Here is a 21,621-nt window from a genome sequence, read left to right as displayed (position 1 = left end):
CCCCCACCACTTTCCCCCCTTGGTGTTCCTATGTTTGTCCTCTACATCTGTGTCTCAATTTCTGCCCTGCAAACTGGTTCATCTGTACCATTTTTCTAGGTTACACATATATGCATTAATATACGATATTTGTTTTTCACTCTCTTACTTACTTCCCTCTGTATGACAGTCTCTAGATTCATCCACGTCTCTACAAATGACCCAATTTTGTTCCTTTTTATGGCTGAGTAATATTCCATTATATATATATGTACTACATCTTCTTTATCCAGTCATCTGTTGATGGGCGCCCATGTTGCTTCCATGCATCACCTGGCTATTGTAAATAGTGCTGCAATGAATATTGGGGTGCATGTGTCTTTTTGAATTATGGTTTTCTCTGGATATATGCCCAGGAGTGGGATTGCTGGATCATATGGTAATTCTATTTTTAGTTTTTTAAGGAACCTCGATGCTGTTCTCCATAGTGGCTGTATCAATTTACATTCCCACCAACAGTGCAAGAGGGTTCCCTTTTCTCCACGCCCTCTCTACCATTTGTTGTTTGTAGATTTTCTGATGGTGCTCATTCTAACTGGTGTGAGGTGATACCTCATTGTAGTTTTGATTTGCATTTCTCTAATAATTAGTGATGTTAAGCAGCTTTTCATGTGTTTCTTGGCCATCTGTATATCTTCTTTGGAGAAATGTCTATTTAGGTCTTCTGCCCATTTTTGGATTGGCTTGTTTGTTTAATATTGAGCTGCATGAGGTGTTTGTATATTTCGGAGATTAATCCTTTGTCCGTTGATTTGTTTGCAAATATTTTCTCCCATTGTGAGGATTGTCTTTTTGTCTTGTTTGTAGTTTCCTTTGCTTTCCAAAAGCTTTTACGTTTCATTAGGTCCCATTTATTTATTTTTGTTTTTATTTCCATTTCTCTAGGAGGTGGGTCAGAAAGGATCTTGCTGTGATTTATGTCATAGAGTGTTCTTCCTATGTTTTCCTCTAAGAGTTTTATAGTGTCAGGTCTTACATTTAGGTCTCTAATCCATTTTGAGTTCATTTTTGTGTATGGTGTTAGGGCATATTCTAATTTCATTCTTTTACATTTAGGTGTCCAGTTTTCCCAGCACCACTTATTGAAGAGCCTGTCTTTTCTCCATTGTGTATCCTTGCCTCCTTTGTCATAGATTAGTTGACCATAGGTGCATGGGTTTATCTCTGGGTTTTCTATCCTGTTCCATTGATCTACATTTCTGTTTTTGTGCCAGTACCATATTGTCTTGATTTCTGTAGCTTTGTAGTATAGTCTGAAGTCAGGGAGTCTCATTCCTCCAGCTCCATTTTTTTCCCTGAAGACTGCTTTGGCTATTCGGGGTCTTTTGTGTCTCCATACAGATTTTAAGATTTTTTTGTTCTAGTTCTGTAAAAAATGCCATTGGTAATTTGACAGGTATTGCATTTAATCTGTAGATTGTTGCGTAGTAGAGTCATTTTCACAATGTTGATTCTTCCAATCCAAGAACATGGTATATCTCTCCATCTGTTTGTATCATCTTTAATTTTTTTCATCAGTGTCTTATAGTTTTCTGCATACAGGTCTTTTGTCTCCCTAGGTAGGTTTATTTCTAGGTATTTTATTCTTTTTGTTGCAGTGGCAAATGGGACTGTTTGCTTAATTTCTCATTCTGATCTTTCATTGCTAGTGTATAGGAATGCAAGAGATTTCTGTGCATTAATTTTGTATCCTGCAACTTTACCAAATTAATTAATCAGCTCTAGTAGTTTTCTGGTGGCATCTTTAGGATTCTCTCTATATAGTATCATGTCATCTGCAAACAGTGACAGTTTTGCTTCTTCTTTTCCAGTTTGTATTCCTTTTATTTATTTTTCTTCTCTGACTGCCGTGGCTAGGACTTCGAAAACTATGTTGAATAATAGTGGTGAGAGTGGATATCCTTGTCCTGATCTTAGAGGAAATGCTTTCAGTTTTTCACCATTGAGAATTATGTTTGCTGTGGGTTTGTTGTATATGGCCTTTATTATGTTGAGGTAGGTTCCCTCTATGCCCACTTTCTGGAGAGTTTTTATCATAAGTGGGTATTGAATTTTGTCAACAGCTTTTTCTGCATCTATTGAGATAATCATATGGTTTTTATTCTTCAGTTTGTTAATATGGTGTATCACACTGATTGATTTCCGTATATTGAAGAATCCTTGCATTCCTGGGATAAATCCCACTTGATCATGGTGTATCATCCTTTTAATGTGTTGTTGGATTCTGTTTGCTAGTATTTTGTTGAGGATTTTTGCATCTATATTCATCAGTGATACTGGTCTGTAATTTTCTTTTTTTGTAGTATCTTTGTCTGGTTTTGGTATCAGGGTGATGGTGGCCTCATAGAATGAGTTTGGGAGTGTTCCTTCCTCTGTAATTTTTTGGAAGAGTTTGAGAAGGATAGGTGTTAGCTTGTCTCTAAATGTTTGGTAGAATTCACCTGTGAAGCCATCTGTCCTGGACTTCTGTTTGTTGGAAGATTTTTAATCACAGTTTCAATTTCAGTGCTTGTGATTGGTCTGTTCACATTTTCTATTTCTTCCTGCTTCAGTCTTGGAAGCCTATACTTTTCTAAGAATTTGTCCATTTCTTCCAGGTTGTCCATTTTATTGGCAAAAGGTTGCTTGTAGTAAGCTCTCATGGTCCTTTGTATTTCTGCAGTGTCAGTTGTCACTTCTCCTTTTTCATTTCTAATTCTATTGATTTGAGACCTCTCCCTCTTTTTCTTGATGAGTCTGGCTAATGGTTTATCAATTTTGTTTATCTTCTCAAAGAACCAGCTTTTAGTTTTATTGATGTTTGCCCTGTTTTCTTTGTTTCTATTTCATGTATTTCTACTCTGATCTTTATGATTTCTTTCCTTCTGCTAACATTGGGTTTTGTTTGTTCTTCTTTCGCTAGATCCTTTAGGTTTAAGGTTAGATTGTTTATTTGAGATTTTTCTTGTTTCTTGAGGTAGGCTTGTAGTGCTATAAACTTCCCTCTTAGAACTGCTTTTTTTTTTTTTTTTTTTTTTTTCGGTTTGTGGGCCTCTCACTGTTGTGCCCTCTCCTGTTGCGGAGCCCAGGCTCTGGACACGCAGACTCAGAGTCCATGGCTAACGGGCCTAGCCGCTCCATGGCATGTGCGATCTTCCCAGACTGAAGCACGAACCCGTATCCCCTGCATCGGCAGGCGGACTCTCAACCACTGTGCCACCAGGGAAGCCCTAGAACTGCTGTTGCTGCATCCCTTTGGTTTCGGATTGTCGTGTTTTCATTGTTATCTGTCTCTAGGTATTTTTTAATTTCCTCTTTGAATTCTTCAGTGATCTCTTGGTTATTTAGTAACGTATTGTTTAGCCTCCATATGTTTGTGTTTTTTACGGTTTTTTTCCCAATCACTGATTTCTAATCTAATAGTGTTGTGGTCACAAAAGATGCTTGATATGATTTCAATTTTCTTTTCTTTTTTTTAACATCTTTATTGGAGTATAATTGTTTTACAATAGTGTGTTAGTTTTTCCTTTACAACAAAGTGAATCAGTTATACATATACATATATTCCCATATCTCTTCCCTCTTGCATCTCCCTCCCTCCCACCCTCCCTATCCCACCCCTCTAGGTGGTCACAAAGCACTGAGATGATCTCCCTGTGCTATGAGGCTGCTTTCTACTAGCTATCTATTTTACATTTGGTAGTGTATATATGTCCATGCCACTCTCTCACTTCGTTCCAGCTTACCCTTCCCCCTCCCCATATCCTCAAGCCCATGCTCTAGTACGTCTGTGTTTTATTCCCGTCCTACCCCTAGTCTTTAGGATTCTCTATACATAGTATCATATCATCTGCAAACAGTGATAGCTTTACTACTTCTTTTCCGATTTGGATTCCTTTTATTTCTTTTTCTTCTCTGATTGCTGTGGCTAAAACTTCCAAAACTATGTTGAATAAGAGTGGTGAGAGTGGGCAACCTTGTCTTGTTCCTGATCTTAGTGGAAATGGTTTTAGTTTTTCACCATTGAGAATGATGCTGGCTGTGGTTTTGTCATATATGGCCCTCATTATGTTGAGGAAAGTTCCCTCTATGCCTACTTTCTGCAGGGTTTTTATCATAAATGGGTGTTGAATTTTGTCAAAAGCTTTCTCTGCATCTATTGAGATGATCATATGGTTTTTCTCCTTCAGTTTGTTGATATGGTATATCACGTTGATTGATTTGCATATATTGAAGAATCCTTGCATTCCTGGAATAAACCCCACTTGATCATGGTGTATGATCCTTTTAATGTGCTGTTGGATTCTGTTTGCTAGTATTTTGTTGAGGATTTTTGCATCTATGTTCATCAGTGATATTGGCCTGTAGTTTTCTTTCTTTGTGACGTCTTTGTCCGGTTTTGGTATCAGGGTGATGATGAGTTTGGGAGTGTTCCTCCCTCTGCTATCTTTTGGAAGAGTTTGAGAAGGATAGGTGTTAGCTCTTCTCTAAATGTTTGATAGAATTCACCTGTGAAGCCATCTGGTCCTGGGCTTTTGTTTGTTGGAAGATTTTTAATCACAGTTTCAATTTCAGTGATTGTGACTGTGCTTGTGCTTGGTCTGTTTATATTCTCCCAGGGAAGCTGTCCCTGGATCCCGGGACCCCGGTAGTGGCGGGCTGCACAGGCTCCCGGGAGGGGTGGTGTGGAGAATGACCTGTGCTCACACACAGGCTTCTTGGAGGCAGCAGCAGCAGCCCTAATGTCCCATGCCCGTCTTTGGTGTCCATGCTGACAGCTGCGGCTCGTGCCTCTTTCTGGAGTTCCTTTACGCTGCGTGCTTAATCCCCTCTCCTCTCGCACCGGGAAACAGAGAGGCAAGAAAAAGTCTCTTTTCTCTTCGGCAGCTCCACGCCTGTCTCTGGAGCTCCTTTAAGCAGCAAGCTTAATCCCCTCTCCTCACGCCCCAGGAAGCAAAGAGGGAAGAAAAGGTCTCTTGCCTGTTCGGCAGCTCCAGACTTCTCCCGGACTCCCTCCGGGCTAGGCCTGGTGCGCTAACCCCTTCAGTCTGTGTTCACGCCGCCAACCCCAGTCCTCTCCCAGCTTCCGACTGAAGGCCTAGGCTCAGCTGCCAGCCCCAGCCCTTCCTGGCGGGTGAGCAGATAAGCCTCTCGGGCTGGTGAGTGCTGGTCAGCACCATCTCTGTGTGGGAATCTCTCTGCTTTGCCCTCCGCACCCTGTTACCGTGCTCTCCTCGGCGGCTCCGAAGCTCCCCCTGTCCGCCACCCACTGTCTCCACCCACGAAGGGGCTTCTAATGTGTGGAAACCTTTCATCCTTCACAGCTCCCTCCCACTGGTGCAGCTCCCATCCCTATTCTTTTTTTTTTTTTTTTTTTTTTTTTTTTTTTTTGCGGTACACGGGCCTCTCACTGTTGTGGCCTCTCCCATTGCGGAGCACAGGCTCCCGACGCGCAAGCTCAGTGGCCATGGGTCACGGGCCCAGCCGCTCTGTGGCATGTGGGATCCTCCCGGACCAGGGCACAAACCTGTGTCCCCTGCATCGGCAGGCGGACTCTCAACCACTGTGCCACCAGGGAAGCCCACTGTCCCTATTCTTTTGTCTCTGTTTATTCTTTTTTCTTTTGCCCTACCCAGGTATGTGGGGGGTGTTTCTTGCCTTTTGGGAGGTCTGAGGTCTTCTGCCAGCATTCAGTGGGTGTTCTATGGGAGCAGTTCCACGTGTAGATGTATTTCTGATGTATTTGTTGGGAGGAGGGTGATCTGTGCATCTTACTCTTCCACCATCTTCTCTCTCTCCATCCAACTTTCTTAAATTTACTGAGGCTTGATTTGTGACCAAGATGTGATGTATCCTGGAGAATGTTCTCTGCGCACTTGAGAAGAAAGTGTAATCTGCTGTTTCTGGGTGGAATGTCCTATCGATAGCAATTAAATCTGTCTGGCCTATTGTGTCATTTAAAGCTTGTGCTTCCTTATTAATTTTCTGTTTGGATGATCTGTCCATTGGTGTAAGTGAGGTGTTAGAATCCCCCACTATTATTGTGTTACTGTTGATTTCCTCTTTTATTGCTGTTAGCAGTTGCCTTATGTATTGAGGTGCTCCTATGTTGGGTGCGTATATATTTATAATTGTTATATCTTCTTCTTCGATGGATCCCTTGATCATTATGTAGTGTCCTTCCTTGTCTCTTGTAACATTCTTTATTTTAAAGTCTATTTTATCTGATATCAGTATTGTTACTCCAGCTTTCTTTTGATTTCCGTTTGCATGGAATATCTTTTTTCCATCCCCTCACTTTCAGTCTGTAAGTGTCCCTAGGTCTGAAGTGGGTCTCTTGTAGACAGCATATATATGGGTCTTGTTTTTGTATCCATTCAGCGAGCCTTTGTCTTTTGGTTGGAGCATTTAATCCATTCACGTTTAAGGTAATTATTGATATATATGTTCCTATGACCATTTTCTTAATTTTTGGGGTTTGTTTGTGTAGGTCCTTTTCTTCTCTTGTGTTTCGCACTTAGAGAAGTTCCTTTAGCATTTGTTGTGGAGCTGTTTTGGTGGTGCTGAATTCTCTTAGCGCTTGCTTGTCTGTAAACCTTTTGATTTCTTCATTGAATCTGAATGAGTTCCTTGCAGGTAGAGTAATCTTGGTTGTAGCTTCTCCCCTTTCATCACTTTAAATATGTCATGCCACTCCCTTCTGGCTTGTAGAGTTTCTAATGAGAAATCAGCTGTTAACCTTATGGGATTTCCCTTGTATGTTATTTGCTGTTTTTCTCTTGCTGCTTTCAGCAATTTTTCTTTGCCTTTGATTTTTGTTAATTTGATTACTATGTGTCTTGGTGTGTTTCTCCCTGGGTTTATCCCGTATGGGACTCTCTATGCTTTTTGGACTTGGATGGCTATTTCCTTTCCCATGTTAGGGAAGTTTTCCAATATAATCTCTTCAAATATTTTCTCTGGTCCTTTCTCTCTCTCTTCTCCTCCTGTGATCCCTATAACGCAAGTGTTGTTGCATTTCATGTTGTCCCAGAGGTCTCTTAGGCTTTCTTTATTTCTTTTCATTCTTTTTATTCTGTTCTGCATCAGTGAATTCCACCGTTCTGTCTTGCAGGTCACTTATCTGTTCTTCTGCCTCAATTATTCTGCTATTGATTCCTTCTAGTGTATTTTTCATTTCAGTTATTATATTGTTCATTTCTGTTTGTCTGTTCTTTAATTCTTCTAGGTCTTTGTTAAACATTTCTTGCATCTTCTTGATCTTTAGCTCCATTCTTTTTCCGAGGTCCTGGATCATCTTCACTATCATTATTCTCAATTCTTTTTCTGGAAGGTTGCCTATCTTCACTTCATTTAGTTGTTTTTCTGGGGTTTTATCTTGTTCGTTCATCTGGTACATAGCCCTCTGCCTTTTCATCTTGTCTATCTTTCTGTGATTGTGGTTTATGTTCCACCAGCTGTGGGATTGTAGTTCTTCTTGCTTTTCCTGTTTGCCCTCTGGTGGATGAGACTATCTAAGAGGCCTGTGCAAGTTTCCTGATGGGAGGGACTGGTGGTGGGTAGAGCTGGCTGTTGCTCTGGTGGGCAGAGCTCAGTAAAACTTTAATCTGCTTGTCTGCTGATGGGTGGGGCTGGGTTCCTTCCCTGTTGGTTGTTTGGCCCACAGTGACCCAACACTGTAGCTTACCCAGGCTCTTTGGTGGGGCTAATGGCTGACTCTGGGAGTGGTCACGCCAAGGAATACTTCCCAGAACTTCTGCTGCCAGTGTCCTTTTCCTCACAGTGAGAGAGAGCCACACCCGGCCTCTGCAGGAGACCGTCCAACACTAGCAGGTAGGTCTGGTTCAGTCTTCTATGGGGTCACTGCTCCTTCCCCTGAGTCCTGATGCACACACTACTTTGTGTGTTTCCTCCAAGGGTGGAGTGTCTGTTTCCCCCAGTCCCGTCGAAGTCTTGCAGTCAAATCCCGCTAGCCTTCACTGTCTGATTCTCTAGGAATTCCTCCTCCTGTTGCTGGACTCCTAGGTTGGAAAGCCTAACGTGGGGCTCAGAACCTTCAGTCCAGTGGGTGGATTTCTGTGGTACAAGTGTTCTCCAGTTTGTGAGTCACCCACCCAGCAGTTATGGATTTGATTTTATTGTGATTGTGCCCCTCCTACTGTCTCATTGTGGCTTTTCCTTTGTCTTTGGATGTGGGGTATCTTTTTTGGTGAGTTCCAGTGTCTTCCTGTTGATGATTGTTCAGCAGTTAGTTGTGATTCCGGTGCTCTCGCAAGAGGGAGGCAACAGAGAGCTAATTCCTGTTATGTACGTTATCTGTTCATAGGGTGTTCTTTAAAGCTACATGTTATTGTTTTATGAGCGTATATTTTTTTATCTTTATACACACATGTATCATTTCTGTTGCTTACTTCTCTCACCCAGTAGTGTAGTTATTACATAAACATCACTGTAAGCAGTTATGTTTATCTAGTCTGTAGTCGCCAAGTGCTACATGTCATCTCCTCCATGGTGTGTACCTTCAGCACATTTTAACCATTTGTTCTTCCAATAATGGACACTGGGTTTGACTCCTCCTCTCTACCCACCACGAAGAAGCTGTAGTGAACTTCTTAGTACATGTCTTCTAATTACCCTAGATGAGAATGTCTTCAGTATATATTCCCAGGAGCAAGATTACCAGGTTATATGTTTTGTGTATAGTAAAAATGGTAGTTAACTGCTTTTCACAATGCTGCCATAGTTTACCTTCCCACAGCTATGTGAGCTCCAGAACCCCACATCTCCACCAGTGCTGGCATTCCCCAGATTACTGAAGTTTTCATTGATTGAAGAAATAATTACTGAGTGTCTATGATGCACCCTGGCTGTTTTGTAGGTACTGGAAGTATAGGAAGACATAATACAGTATAACAGATGGACCTGATCAAATTTTGGGATTGAGGGTCAGTGAAAATTGTCCAAGAAGAGGAAGTGATATTTGATATGAGATCTAAAAGGTAAGTTGGAAGACAATGGGAAGGCCAGTGAAGGGTCAGTGAGAAGAGAAGGACGACAAGCTAAGTATTCCAAACAGAAGGAAGGGAGGGTATGGTCCAAGAAGACCTGATATGGACATAAATATGGCTCTTTGGAGAAAATTTGAAAGCACAGTGGACTATCACTACATACCCACTAGAAAGGCTAAAACTATAAGGACCAATTATACAAAGTGCAGGTGAGGATACAAAACAATTGGAACTGTCATTCATTGATGGTGGGAATGAAAAATGGTACGGCCATTTTGGAAAGCAGTTCGGAAGTTTTTTTTTTATAAAGTAAGACATATGACTTTCCTATACCTTGGCAACTCCACTCCTCGGTGTACTTTAAAGTAAAAACCTGTATAAAAGAGTTAGGTTCCTCCAAAAATTAAAAATAGAACTACCACATGATTCAGAAATTCCACTTCTGGGTGTATATGCAAAATAACTCAAAATAGGATCTTGAAGAGATAATTTCACATTTATAGTCATTGAAGCATCAATAGCCAGGAGGTGGAGGCAACCTAAATGTCCATTGTCAGATGAATGAATAATGAAAATGCGGTATACACATACAATGAAACATCAGCCATAAAAAAGGTAGACATTTTGTCATATGCTACAACAGGGATAAACCTTGACAAAAAACGTTATGCTAAGTGAAGTAAGCCAGTCACAAAAAGGCAAATACTGCATGATTCCACTTATTTGATGTATCTAAAGTAGTCAGATTCTAAGAAAGTAGAATGGTGGTTGCCAGGAGCCTGGGGGAGAGGAAAATGGAAGTTGTTTTTAATAGTTTCAGTTTTGCAAGACAAAGAAGTCCTAGAGATATGTTGCACAACAATGGGCATATAGTTAACACTGCTGTACTGTACACTTAAAAATGGTTCAGATGGTAAATGTTATGTGTTTTTTCCCACAATAACAAAACTTCATAGCAGCTTTATTCACAATAGCCCTTAATGGCAGAAGATCCGAATAGACATTTTTCCAAAGAAGACATATAGATGACCAAAAGGTATATGAAAAGATGCTCAACATCACTAATCATCAGGGAAATGCAAGTCAGAACTATGTACCTATGGTCAATTAATCTACAACAAAGGAGGCAAGACTATGTAATTGAGGAAGGACAGTCTCTTGAATAAATGGTGCTGGGAGAAGTGTACAAAAAATGAAATTAGAACATTCTTTAACACTATACACAAAAATAAACTCAAAATGGATTAAAGACCTAAATGTAAGACTGGACACTATAAAACTCTTATAGGAAAACACAGGCAGAACACTCTGACATAAATCACAGCAAGATCTTTTTTGATCCACCTCCTAGAGTAATGGAAATGTAAACAAATGGGACCTAATTAAACTCAAAAGCTTTTGCACAGCAAAGGAAACGATAAACAAGATGAAAAGATAACCCCAAAAGTGGGAGAAAATATTTGCAAACAATGTGACTGAGGGATTAGTCTCCAAAATTTACAAACAGCTCATGAGGCTCAATATAAAAAAAAAAAAAAAACCCAAACAACCCAATCCAAAAATGGGCAGAAGACCTAAATAGACATTTCTCCAAAGAATACATACAGATGGCCAAGAGGCCCATGAAAAGATGCTCAACATCACTAATTATTAGAGAAATACAAATCAAAACTACAATAAGATATCACCTCCTGACAGAATGGCCATTATCAAAAAGTCTACAAGGAATAAATGCTGGAGAGGGTGTGGAAAAAAGGGAACCTTCCTACACTGCTGGTGGAAATGTAAATTGGTGCAGCCACTATGGAGAACAGTATGGAGGTTCCTTAAAAAACTCAAAACAGAGCTACCATGTGATCCAGCAATCCCACTCCTGGGGATATATCTGGAAAAAACCATACTTCGAAAATATACACGCATCCCAATGTTCACTGCAGCACTATTTACAATAGCCAAGACATGGAAGCAACGTAATGTCCATCAACAGAAAAATGTATAAAGCAGCTGTGGTACATATATACAATGAAATGTTACTCAACCATAAAAAAGAATGAAATAGTGCCATTTGCAGCAACATGGATGGACCTGGAGATTATCATAGTAAGTGAAGTAAGTCAGAAAGACAAATATCATGATGTCACTTATAGCAGAATCCAAAAAATGATACAAATGAACTAATTTACAATACAGAAACAGACTCACAGACTTCAGGAACGAACTTATGCTTACTGGGGGGGAAACAGGGGTGGAGGGAGGGATAGACTGGGAGTTTGGGAATGACATGTACACACCGCTATATTTAAAATAAATAACCAACAAGGACCTACTGTATAGCACAGGGAACTCTACTCAATATTCTGTAATCACCTAAATGGGAAAAGAGCTTGAAAAGCAATAGATACTGACTTGGCTGTGCATCTAAAACTAACACAATATTGTTAATCAACTATACTCCAATATAAAATAAAAATTTTAAAAAACAGATCATTTTCACAAGCTATTTTTTGTATCTTGGATGCCTTTGTTCTTATCTACTAGTTGAAATCCTCCATTTTTCTACCCTGGCTCAGTGATTTGTTCCCCAGTTCTTGGCCTATGTTAGGTCTTCTTTTATTCTGGAGCTTGGTCTATCAAATGACCTATCATTTACAATAGTTAGTCGTTCATGTCTGATCCTGTGGTAGGAAGAATGATAGCCCCCAAAGATGTCCATGTCCTAAGCCCTGGAAGTTGTGAATGTTACCTTGTGTAGCCAAACTGACTTTGTAGATATGATTAAGGTTAAGGACCTTGAGATAGAGAAATGATCCTGGTGAGTCCAGTCTAATCATATGAGTCCTTACAAGCAGAGACACTTTCCTGGTTTTAAGCCAGTTTTCCCAGCTGTTTTCTTTCAGTCAGAGAGAGATGTGATGACTGAAGAAAGGTCAGAGAAATGTAAAGTTGCTGGCTTTGAAGGCAGACGAAGGGGGTCATGAACCAAGGAATGCAGGCAGCCTCTAGAAACTGGGAAAGGCAAGGAAACAGTTTCTTCCCTGGAGCCTCCAGAAAGGAAAAGATCTTGCCAACCTCTATATTTTAGCCCAGAGACTTGTCACCCTTCTGACCTTTTTGTCATTTTGAGCCACGAAGTAATTTTTTGGTTAAGATAGCAATAGAAAACTAATACAATCTCGAAGTATGTGGATATTTTGAAGACTCCACGGAAGCTTTGTGACCTTGACTCCCAACACTTTGGCACATAAAAAATAATCAGAAAATGTTTAAAGAATAAATGAACTGGATTTTCTCCCTCCTCATTCTGCAAGTCACAGAATAATCCTGAAATCTGTCAGCATCACTCCCATAGCCCCTCCACCTCACCCAAGACAATTCCTTTCTCCATTCAGACCTTTGCTTTCCCTTCCCACCTTTGTCATGTCTCCTCAGTCAATCGATCTTTATGATATGAGTACTATGGATTCTGGTTAGCCAACATATCTGAAAATGGACACTGTCAATTAGTACTATGGAAGAAAAAATGTAAAATACACATTTTGAAAACTCTTGTGAAAGATAAAAACACTGATTCCCTCAGAAAACATAGTACATAGAGACAAGGAGACAAAGAAACTTCAGGTATCATTACAAATTGTTCTGTTACATTTTAACAATGTCTTGTTGTCTGTCTTGGACTCATTCATTCAATAAGTATTTGTTTATTACCTACAATGTATTAGGCATTGTGAAAGTTCTTTAAGTCAGCTAACCACAGCTTAGTTAACTGAATCAATTTAGTGCTTAGTGATTATTTATCAATCTCTTATTTTTAATGACTATACTATTGATTTAACCTATGAACAGTTGAACACATAGATGCCCAGGTACAGCCCCTCTATTTCTAATATTACAGATCCCTGGATGATGAACAGTGTATTAAGGGAGGGAAAGAATAGAGCAAACTGAGGAAGTGGGAAAAAGAAAAAAATAACAAAAGCCAAGCTTAACATTGAGTACTTACCCTGTGTCAAGTGTTGTGTTAAGTTCTTAAGATGTAGTGTCTCATTTCATCCTCAAAACCCTCTGAAATTTTCCCTTCATTTTAAAGACAAAGAAAGTAAAGCCCAGAGAGATAAGTAACTTGCCACTGATCAACAGTTATTAAGATGGAGATGGGATCTGAACCTCGGCAAGCTGATTCCAGAGTCACAACCTACTCTTCCTCTGTAGTGGTAAGAAGACAGGACTGAAAGATTAGGATGAGGGGAAGCTAAAGTTACCATGCATCTCATTTTACTTATGCTTCTAGTCCATTGTGTTTCTTTTTTCAAATTAAACACTCATTTGTAAACAATTCAGAAGGGAACCCTGAAATACATCAGGCACTGTATTTAATCCCTAACATACTAAGAGTTCACACATGCCCCAAGACCACATGTTAGGCACTGAACACAGGGATAAAATGATGGTCCCAAGACGAAGAGGAAAAGAAGATAAAGGAGCTCCTTTCTTTTACCAGGAGCTTCCAAATCTCAGTCCACTTTTCAACTAAGGTATTGTTGACACCGGATGAAAATTAAGAATAAAATTTATATTGGAATGTTTGCCTGTTTAGATAAACAGGTGCTCACAATAATGGTATCAGAGAGAAAAATCAGAGACCTGAATAATCGGTGCAACATTTAGCTTCCAGAATTCTTGGAGAGACAATCCTAAAGCATGGAAAATAAAGCTGTATTTCTATTAGACACGAATGTGTATTTAAGAGTGCTCTATATTTCTATGTAAATCTCCAGACACAGGAAAATGGGGTTATCAATGTCCTTGGCACTACTGATAGACCTTTCAAAGCTAAGGCAGATGATACTTGGGATTTTCTAGCTTATTATACTTTTAAAAAATATTCATGAATAAGACAGTTATTCATTAAACAAAATAGCCAATGGGAATATACTGTACAGCACAGGGAACTGTACCTAATGCACTGTGGTAACCTAAATGGGAGGGCAGTTCAAAAGGGAGGGGATATCTACATGTGTATGGCTGATTCATTTTGTTGTGCAGTGGAGGCTAACAACATTGTAAAGCAACCATACTCCAAGAAAAATTAATTTTAAAAATAGCCAGATTCAGAATCATATATTTTTCTCATGCTTCTCTGTCATATAATGACTGAAACCATCTCATTCATGAGAAAAGTTGACAAAAGTTGAAGATGAAATGATTCAGAAACGACCAGATCCTCTTGTATTAAAGAAAATCTAATGTGACTCACACTATAATCAATAAACTGACACTTGAAAACCTAACAACTTTCAGTTTTTGTTTTGATTAAAAAATGAGAGAGTCAGAAATTCTAGAGTGTAAATAAGTTCCCAGTAACTTAAGAGTTGATCATTCTGAAGTCTTGATTGCCAGAGAAAACTTTTTCTTGATTTTCAGCAGAGTCCGAACTGGTATCCAAGAATAAACCTCAATATTGAACTGACCTTTTCAAAGTAGAGGCATTTGAAATAGATATCTGAACAATTCAAACTATAATCTTTTAAGGGTACAGTCTCCGGACAATCAAGAAAGAAACTAAGATCACAGTTCTGTCTTCTAAACAATATGCTATATGTGACTAGTCCTATCTATTTAACTTTTTGTGAACATATAACTTGACCCCACTTAGTTTTTTGTCCTTTATTTTTGTTTTGTTGTTTTTTTCTTACTGACTCACCAGTCATTTTGTTCCTACTCATGTCCTCTGCCACCTGAAAATTATGTTTTGAAACTGTACTTCAGTCAATCATCCCCAAAATGAATCCCGAGCCTTTTTCTAATAATTTATTCTTCATGGTCCATCAATGAGTTATAAAAATGAAATGACTGTTTGCACTGTGTTGTCATCTCCCTCACGCCCCCCCCCCCAAAAATGAACAAAAAATACTTACAATGGCTGTTAGCCAGGAGCATTTTATCCCTTATTCACTAGTGGTAAATGAGTCAGATATGAGTTGGCCAGGAAAAGAGCTGCTTTACCCAAAATCTTAGTACAAAATGAGTCATCTCACTCCAAACACCAATATATTCTCCAAAATAACTGGCAAGAATTTCCTATAAAAAGAATCTTGCCTTCACCCTTTTCCATCCATTTAGTTCTCTGATTTTTCTAATTTTTCAATTTCCTGTGTACTTATAACATTGCATTCATAACAAAGGCCTAAGAACATTTCTACCTCTTTACCTCATTGTGAAAGCCATCTTTCCTATACTGAGTAGGGGGACAATTCTGATAGCATTCCCCTAAAAAGAATAAGTGCTCTGTGGCTTTTAAGGGTTCTCCCTGTCTGACTCTCTGTGATGAAATTCATGCATGGTTCAGTAGAAATGCAAAAGCCAGCTCTAGAAGAATTTTTCTTTTCCTCTGCTGAAAAAGTGAGTTCAAAGCCACAGAAAATATTTCAAGCAAAACCCTTTTCTTTCCCCTAAGAAAAATCAATCAAAATAGATACAATCTGTCTAAAACTGATAAAGAAACATGAATCCAGGCCACAAGCTTCAACTCTGTTTCCCTGTACATCAAAACATTTCCATTCCCATTCTTTCTCTGCCATCAGACGAAGCTTAAACATCACTGTGAACTGAAGCCAGGGTCAAGTCCCTATAGATTATCAGGAGTCAAGCACACTATGTACCTGAGGAGAAACAAGCATGCTTATAGAGCCAATTCCTGCCAAAGTGCTGAGATTTTAATGTTATGTGGGGCTCACAACAGGAGTTATTATTCTTTATTATTCTAAGCCCTGCAATTTAATGGGAAAAATTACTTACAATTTCACTCAGGCTGGAATTTAGCTTCGTTTCTCTATACTAAATGAATTCTAAAGAATAGCTACGCACCTTTTATATCCAACACTAACAGATGTTAGTTTCCTTAGTTTTACAGCCCTCAAATGACAGACAACTAACTGTATTTGGCCTTGGGAATAACTGCAACACCTTTGGATTATGAACTTGGTTTGGTTCTTAGCTGGGAACAGCAGGGGGTTATTTTACAAAGATGTAAAATAAGTTTACCCTTATGCTCCAGATGCCCATATGAAGATGTCTTTTAATACAATATTATACAACTTTTTTTTTTCCTACTGGTAATCTTTTTAAGTGGTTATAGTAAGAAAAAACAATTGCATGAAAATGAAATCTCTTATTCAGTGTATCTCCTGCTCTTGACCAAAGCAAGATGTTAAATCCATTAAACTCTGAATACCCAGTAAAAGCAAGAAAAACTAAAACTGTTCAAATTTTTGCATTCTTGGGAAAATTGCCAACCTATGTACTAGTAGCAGGATCTGTGTAATTAATGGTGATGTTATTGACGGAGGGAGTTCAATTTCATTCTCAGAAGCAATTTAAAAGTGCAAGCTGGCAGAGCTTTAGTGAAAGCTTACCTATTCATTTTTAAATTGAAGAAATGTGACTTTGAAGTCATCCACAGAGAGCACCAGTGTTACTGTCTGTACATTTGGGGTGGTTTTGGTCATAGTAAACTTAAAAGAAATCCTGAATGTAGCACTGTCTGTTGAACACCAAAATGTACAAACTGACAAACATTTCTTAAATGGAGAAGAAGCAAACTCAATCTTAGGTTATCTTTATGTTTTTTTTTTTTTTTCCTGAAAGCTATTCATATGAAGACTAATTAAAATCAACTCCTTCTTATCATAAAGTAAAATAAAATCAGACCCAGTTCCACACATTCCTTTATACACACTCCTATCTCCTTGGAAGGTAACTTTCATCTTTATCCAGTAGTTGTACCTCACGGACAGTCATATAAAGCTACCCAACTGACAAGCCATCCCAGCAGCTTCTGCTCTCCTTTTTCCCCTTTGTTAGTAACTTCGAAATGATGAGAGAAAGAAAAAGAACATTTTGAAAAATAGAGATAACTAAGGAAAGAAGTTAAGCCCACAAGAAGCTTTTTCCATAATGATCTGTACGAAATTATCCAACTAGGACCATCTATCTCATCACTCTGTTTCTCTGTGAACTGTAACAACATGCTCCACCTCTGTGTTTCTCATGAAGAATGAAACACATGAATTCCTGACAGCCGACAGCATGTGCTGTGGCATCTGTGGCTTCAGAGAAGTGGAAGTGGAGGAGACCGGAGAAGTAGAGCCTAGAGAGAGGCTCACAAACGCTAATGATGAGCCTGGATGTTACTGACCCTGATGATTCCCCCCATGTTGGATTCCTACCTGGTGTCTTCTCGAGCAAAGGGCTGTTCCACATCCACCGTCAGGGAGGCCAGGGCAGAAACTGTCTCTGTCTCCTCTTGTAACTGCGCCCCAGCCAGAGCGCAGCCCCTCGGCACACTCACCGTCCTTACTGACTTCCAGTACTTGCCTAAAAAACACAAAGACCCATGCATCATACGTTATAGGAATTTTAGTTCAACAGTGTTAATCAGAAACTTGTACAGGTCCAACTCAGAGTAGTTGTTAGGTTAAAATTCACAATGTTATACACAGTTGTAATTTAATTTCTTAACTGTTACGATTAAGTGTTTTTCTCAATCTTGAATGTCAAGTTGTGAAGTGCTCATATTCCCAAGCCTGAGTCTCTCCCTTGCTCAGAAGTTAATAAGGTGAGGAATAATCCAGTCTAATGAACTCACTATCAGACTGACAGCTGTCTCTGCAACTAGGTAAGCAAACTCTGGACATCATGCCCTTTGGGTAATCCTCAAGAGACTGGGAGGTGGAAGTCTTATGGAGAAACTGAATGAAACAGTAATATTAAAAATTGCTACTTGAGCCATTAACTTTTTTTTTTTTTAAACGAGGTTGGAATATTAAAGGAAAAGAAAAGCCCAGAAATGCCAGCATGAATCGAATGGCAACTTTGCCAGAACAATCAGGTTTGTTAGTCCTGGATGTTCTTTCTTTCTCAACCCCAGGGTGTGTACTAGAACAATAATTGATTTAAAACTTTAATATATGCATTGGCTGATGTTGGAGCCCTTCCATAAGTTATACGGATCCAATTATACGGATGTTTCCTTTTTTGAGGCAGGGAAGGAGAATGAGAGGAAAATAGGAGGTAATTTCATGAGAACATGCCAGTGGGATAAATAAGAAAGAGCAGAGTCAACAGCCTTTTTGCAGCCCCTAAGTTATGTTTTTGGGAAGTGTTGAAGAGCCCCATATCAAAGCAGGAGAGTCTCCCTATAGGTGCTGACATGACTCACCAGGTAAGCAGTATCTTGGCAGCCTGACCAGTTAAGAGGGAAGCTGGCATGCAGAGTAGCTTACTTCCACCCCCCCAAAAAATTAAAATAAAATAAAGTTATGCTATAGTAGAAAAGACAAATGGGTGAATACTGGATTGAGGAGTAAGATAACTCAGTTCTAGACCCAGCTCTGCCACTAACCATCCTATGCTGGCAGGGCTCTTTGGCACTTTATTTCTGCTTCTCAAAAACAGTGGGATGGCCTCAAATTTCTTCCAGCTATAACTAACATTTTGTGACTGGCCTCTCCTTATCTTACTGTTTCACAAAGGAATGGATGTCATGTCATGTTAGGGGAGGAGACCCAGTCTCCCATCCACTCCCCATGTCGACAGAAGCTTCTGGCATTAGTTGTCTACTACTACTACTTTACTTGCTGTGATCACCTAGTCTGACCAAAGTCAGAATCATAAAGCTTTTAATTTGGACCAAATGATACCAGTTCTGACTGAATGAACCCACAAAGTAACATTTTTTTGAAAGTCAAGGCTGTGCCGGATGTTGAGGACACACAGATGCTTCCCTGACACCAAGAAGTTCATGGTCTAGTTGAGAAAGCCCTTTTAGTTAACAAACAATGACAATTCTGTATGGAAGAGGCCCATGTGATCCTAAGAGGAAATAAGAAGAACATATACTTTTGATGCCAAGAAGGCAAGAGAACACTTGCCAGAAAAAATAACACCTGACCAAGTATTTGAAAGACCATCAGAAGTTAGTCAAGCTGAAACAGAGGAAGATGGTGGTGATGAGGTATCCCTGAAGAGGAAATAATGCACACAAATGTGCAGATACTCAAGTCTCTGTTGTTCACTGGGGTACAAGGTCCACTGCTAGGCACAAGTGGAATGTAGGCAGTATGGAATGTAATGCAAGAGACTGCTATGGTGTAGGTATGGGCTAATTAACACACAATCTTGAATAACATGCCAGTGATCTTGGCCTTCAACCTGTGGGTGGTGAGGGGCCATTTTAAACAGAAGAGGCAGAGAATCAGGTTTAAATTTTTCAAAGATCCTTCTGGAGAGATGATGGATGATGGATTAGCAGGTGGTGAGAATGGTGGCAGGAAAACCAATTTCACCTCCTGGCAAAAATCCAGGCAGGAAATGATGATGTCTAAACTAAAAGTCAGTGACAGAAGAGAAATGAAGAGATCGACTAAAGAGAGGTTTAGGAGGTGAGCAATGGAAATGCGTCTTGTCTTATTCTTTAATAGCCTCCTACCTCTCTCAACTTTGAAAGATAACTCTGAATTGACAGTTCCATTCCAAGATCCTAATTTCTCTATATCACAATGTCATTATCATCTTACCCAAGTTGGAAATGTCATATTCTATCTGTAAGTGCATTCAGATGTAATGAATTTTACCAAGTATTATTATTAATTGTTATTTTAGCACATGATATTCACAAAGCAGGTGATTGTAGAACTCATCATGTCCTTTTTCTCTAGTGACTAATATCAGGCCTCTGACAAACAACAGGTGGTTTTGTGGGTTAAATTATGTTACAAATAACAGGAAAGAGAAACTTTTGTCACTGAGCTCCCAATATGTGCCAAGGACTGTGCTAGGTATTTTCACATTTATAATTTTATTTACTCCTCATGACAACTGTGTAGGCAGTGTTCGGTAATTTTTCTCTAAGGTCACATGGCTAAAAAGCAGAGGAGCAGAAATCCTCACCCAGGACTGCTTGACTCCCGAAATGTTTCTTCCTCTGTAATCGGCTGTCCTCCTTTATTTAGTCCTTCTCTACCACCCCCCAACTACCCCTAAAAATACAAAAATAGACTCAATATAGGAAAATCTCAACTTAAAAGAATTATGCACATGGCAAAACAATTATATATATATATATATATATATATATATATATATATATATATATATATATATATATATATATATATATATATTCTTCCCTTTACCAAAGAAATCGTCTTTGGTAACAACAATTACCCTTGCTCGTTAGATATGTGACTCAGTTGCTCTACCTGTTACTGACTTTATGGCATGGGTTTATTGCACCTAGTGAGACAACCATGTTGAGACTAGTTCTTTCTACTCTTCACTTCTCATTACCTTCATCCCTCATAGTCTATTGCAAGTACCTCGTTGCTTCACTGATGAAGCTATCATGAAACTGGAGACAAGTGCTCATTGAAGAGTATCCTTTTTTAAAGGGATGTGTTTGTCACCACCTAGCTGAAGGCACCAGTAGGCACAGTGCTCTTTGAACCTGTGGGACAGACTTGTATCGCTAGAGGTCCTGTAGTCCACATGGATCACTTTCTTTAAACCAGGTACCTAACTGAGAAGAGAATCAGAGGCCCGTTTCACACAATTACAGCCAAGAGTTGCCCAGAGTCACCAGAATATCTTTTGACCAAGCTACCCATGCAAAATTTTCCTCTGAGTATTTCGGGCTCTAAAGGGAGCCCTGAGAGTCGAGATTTATAAATTGGGACCCCATACTAGTCCCAGAGAAATCATGTGGATCACTCTGGAGCAGTGTCCACATTTATAAAATGATAGTGGTGGGATTGATGATAAGGAACAGTCTCTTCCTGCTCTCATTCTCAATGCTTGTGATTCTTCTGATGTCATATATCACTCTTGGATATTAGAATAAATTTGTTATGGCAGAAAATCTTAGTTCTCTGTGAGCCTATGAACCCTTGAAGAGGTCAGCGGACAACTTACTTTTAGATAATATGGCACATCTAGAATAACCAAGAGCTTCAATTTTCAAGAATTGTACTTTTTTCTCAAGAAACATCTTTACTCCTCAAACACAATCAGGACAGAAAGACAATCATTAATAAGAATCATTCAGCAGAATGACTGACAATGATTCTTCAAAGTTTAGCCTTTATGCATGTGAGTAGTGAGACGGATTTTAAATAGCTGAGACATTTTCAATAAAAGTTAATGTGTATAAAATATCCTACGTTAAGATTAAATGTTAGAAGTTGGCTTTTATCCACATGTATGAGGTTCTTCACTCAGAAATAACCCCAAACTTTAAATTCAACATGGCTTTTAGCAAAGCCTATAAAAACAAGGGAAATATTCTACATTAATAATGCATTTATAGGCCACTATCTCTATTTGTAAAGAAGAATAATTAAAATGGAAGTAGGTATAGCAAGACTGTGCAATATGCAGCCAATTCAAACTCTACAATTTATGGGTTATATTTTCATGTGATGGGTATTTTTTTTTCCCCTACGGAAACATATGTGCAAGAAAAATCCTATCTGTTGGCATGAGAATAATAGCCCCATTAGCAAGTTAGACAAATGAAGTAAGGTTTACTGCCAGAGTTTTC

General features: G+C 39.2%; 1 protein-coding gene across 17 annotated transcripts in view; it reads right to left on the bottom strand.

The window, feature by feature from the left end:
- HDAC9 (histone deacetylase 9) overlaps positions 1 to 21,621 on the bottom strand; it is a 1,021,922-nt gene that overhangs the window by 12,352 nt on the left and 987,949 nt on the right. For all 17 annotated transcript variants that reach the window (XM_067042606.1, XM_067042614.1, XM_067042608.1 and 14 more), the window contains one exon: positions 17,252 to 17,399. In XM_067042606.1, coding sequence (XP_066898707.1) covers positions 17,252 to 17,399 — 148 coding nt within the window. The remainder of the gene's footprint in view (positions 1 to 17,251; positions 17,400 to 21,621) is intronic.

This window comes from Kogia breviceps, chromosome 9 (genome assembly GCF_026419965.1).
Source record: "Kogia breviceps isolate mKogBre1 chromosome 9, mKogBre1 haplotype 1, whole genome shotgun sequence".
Lineage (NCBI taxonomy): Eukaryota > Metazoa > Chordata > Mammalia > Artiodactyla > Physeteridae > Kogia > Kogia breviceps.
Note: the sequence above shows the minus strand (reverse complement) of the source record. Positions and strands in the feature narration are given on the sequence as shown.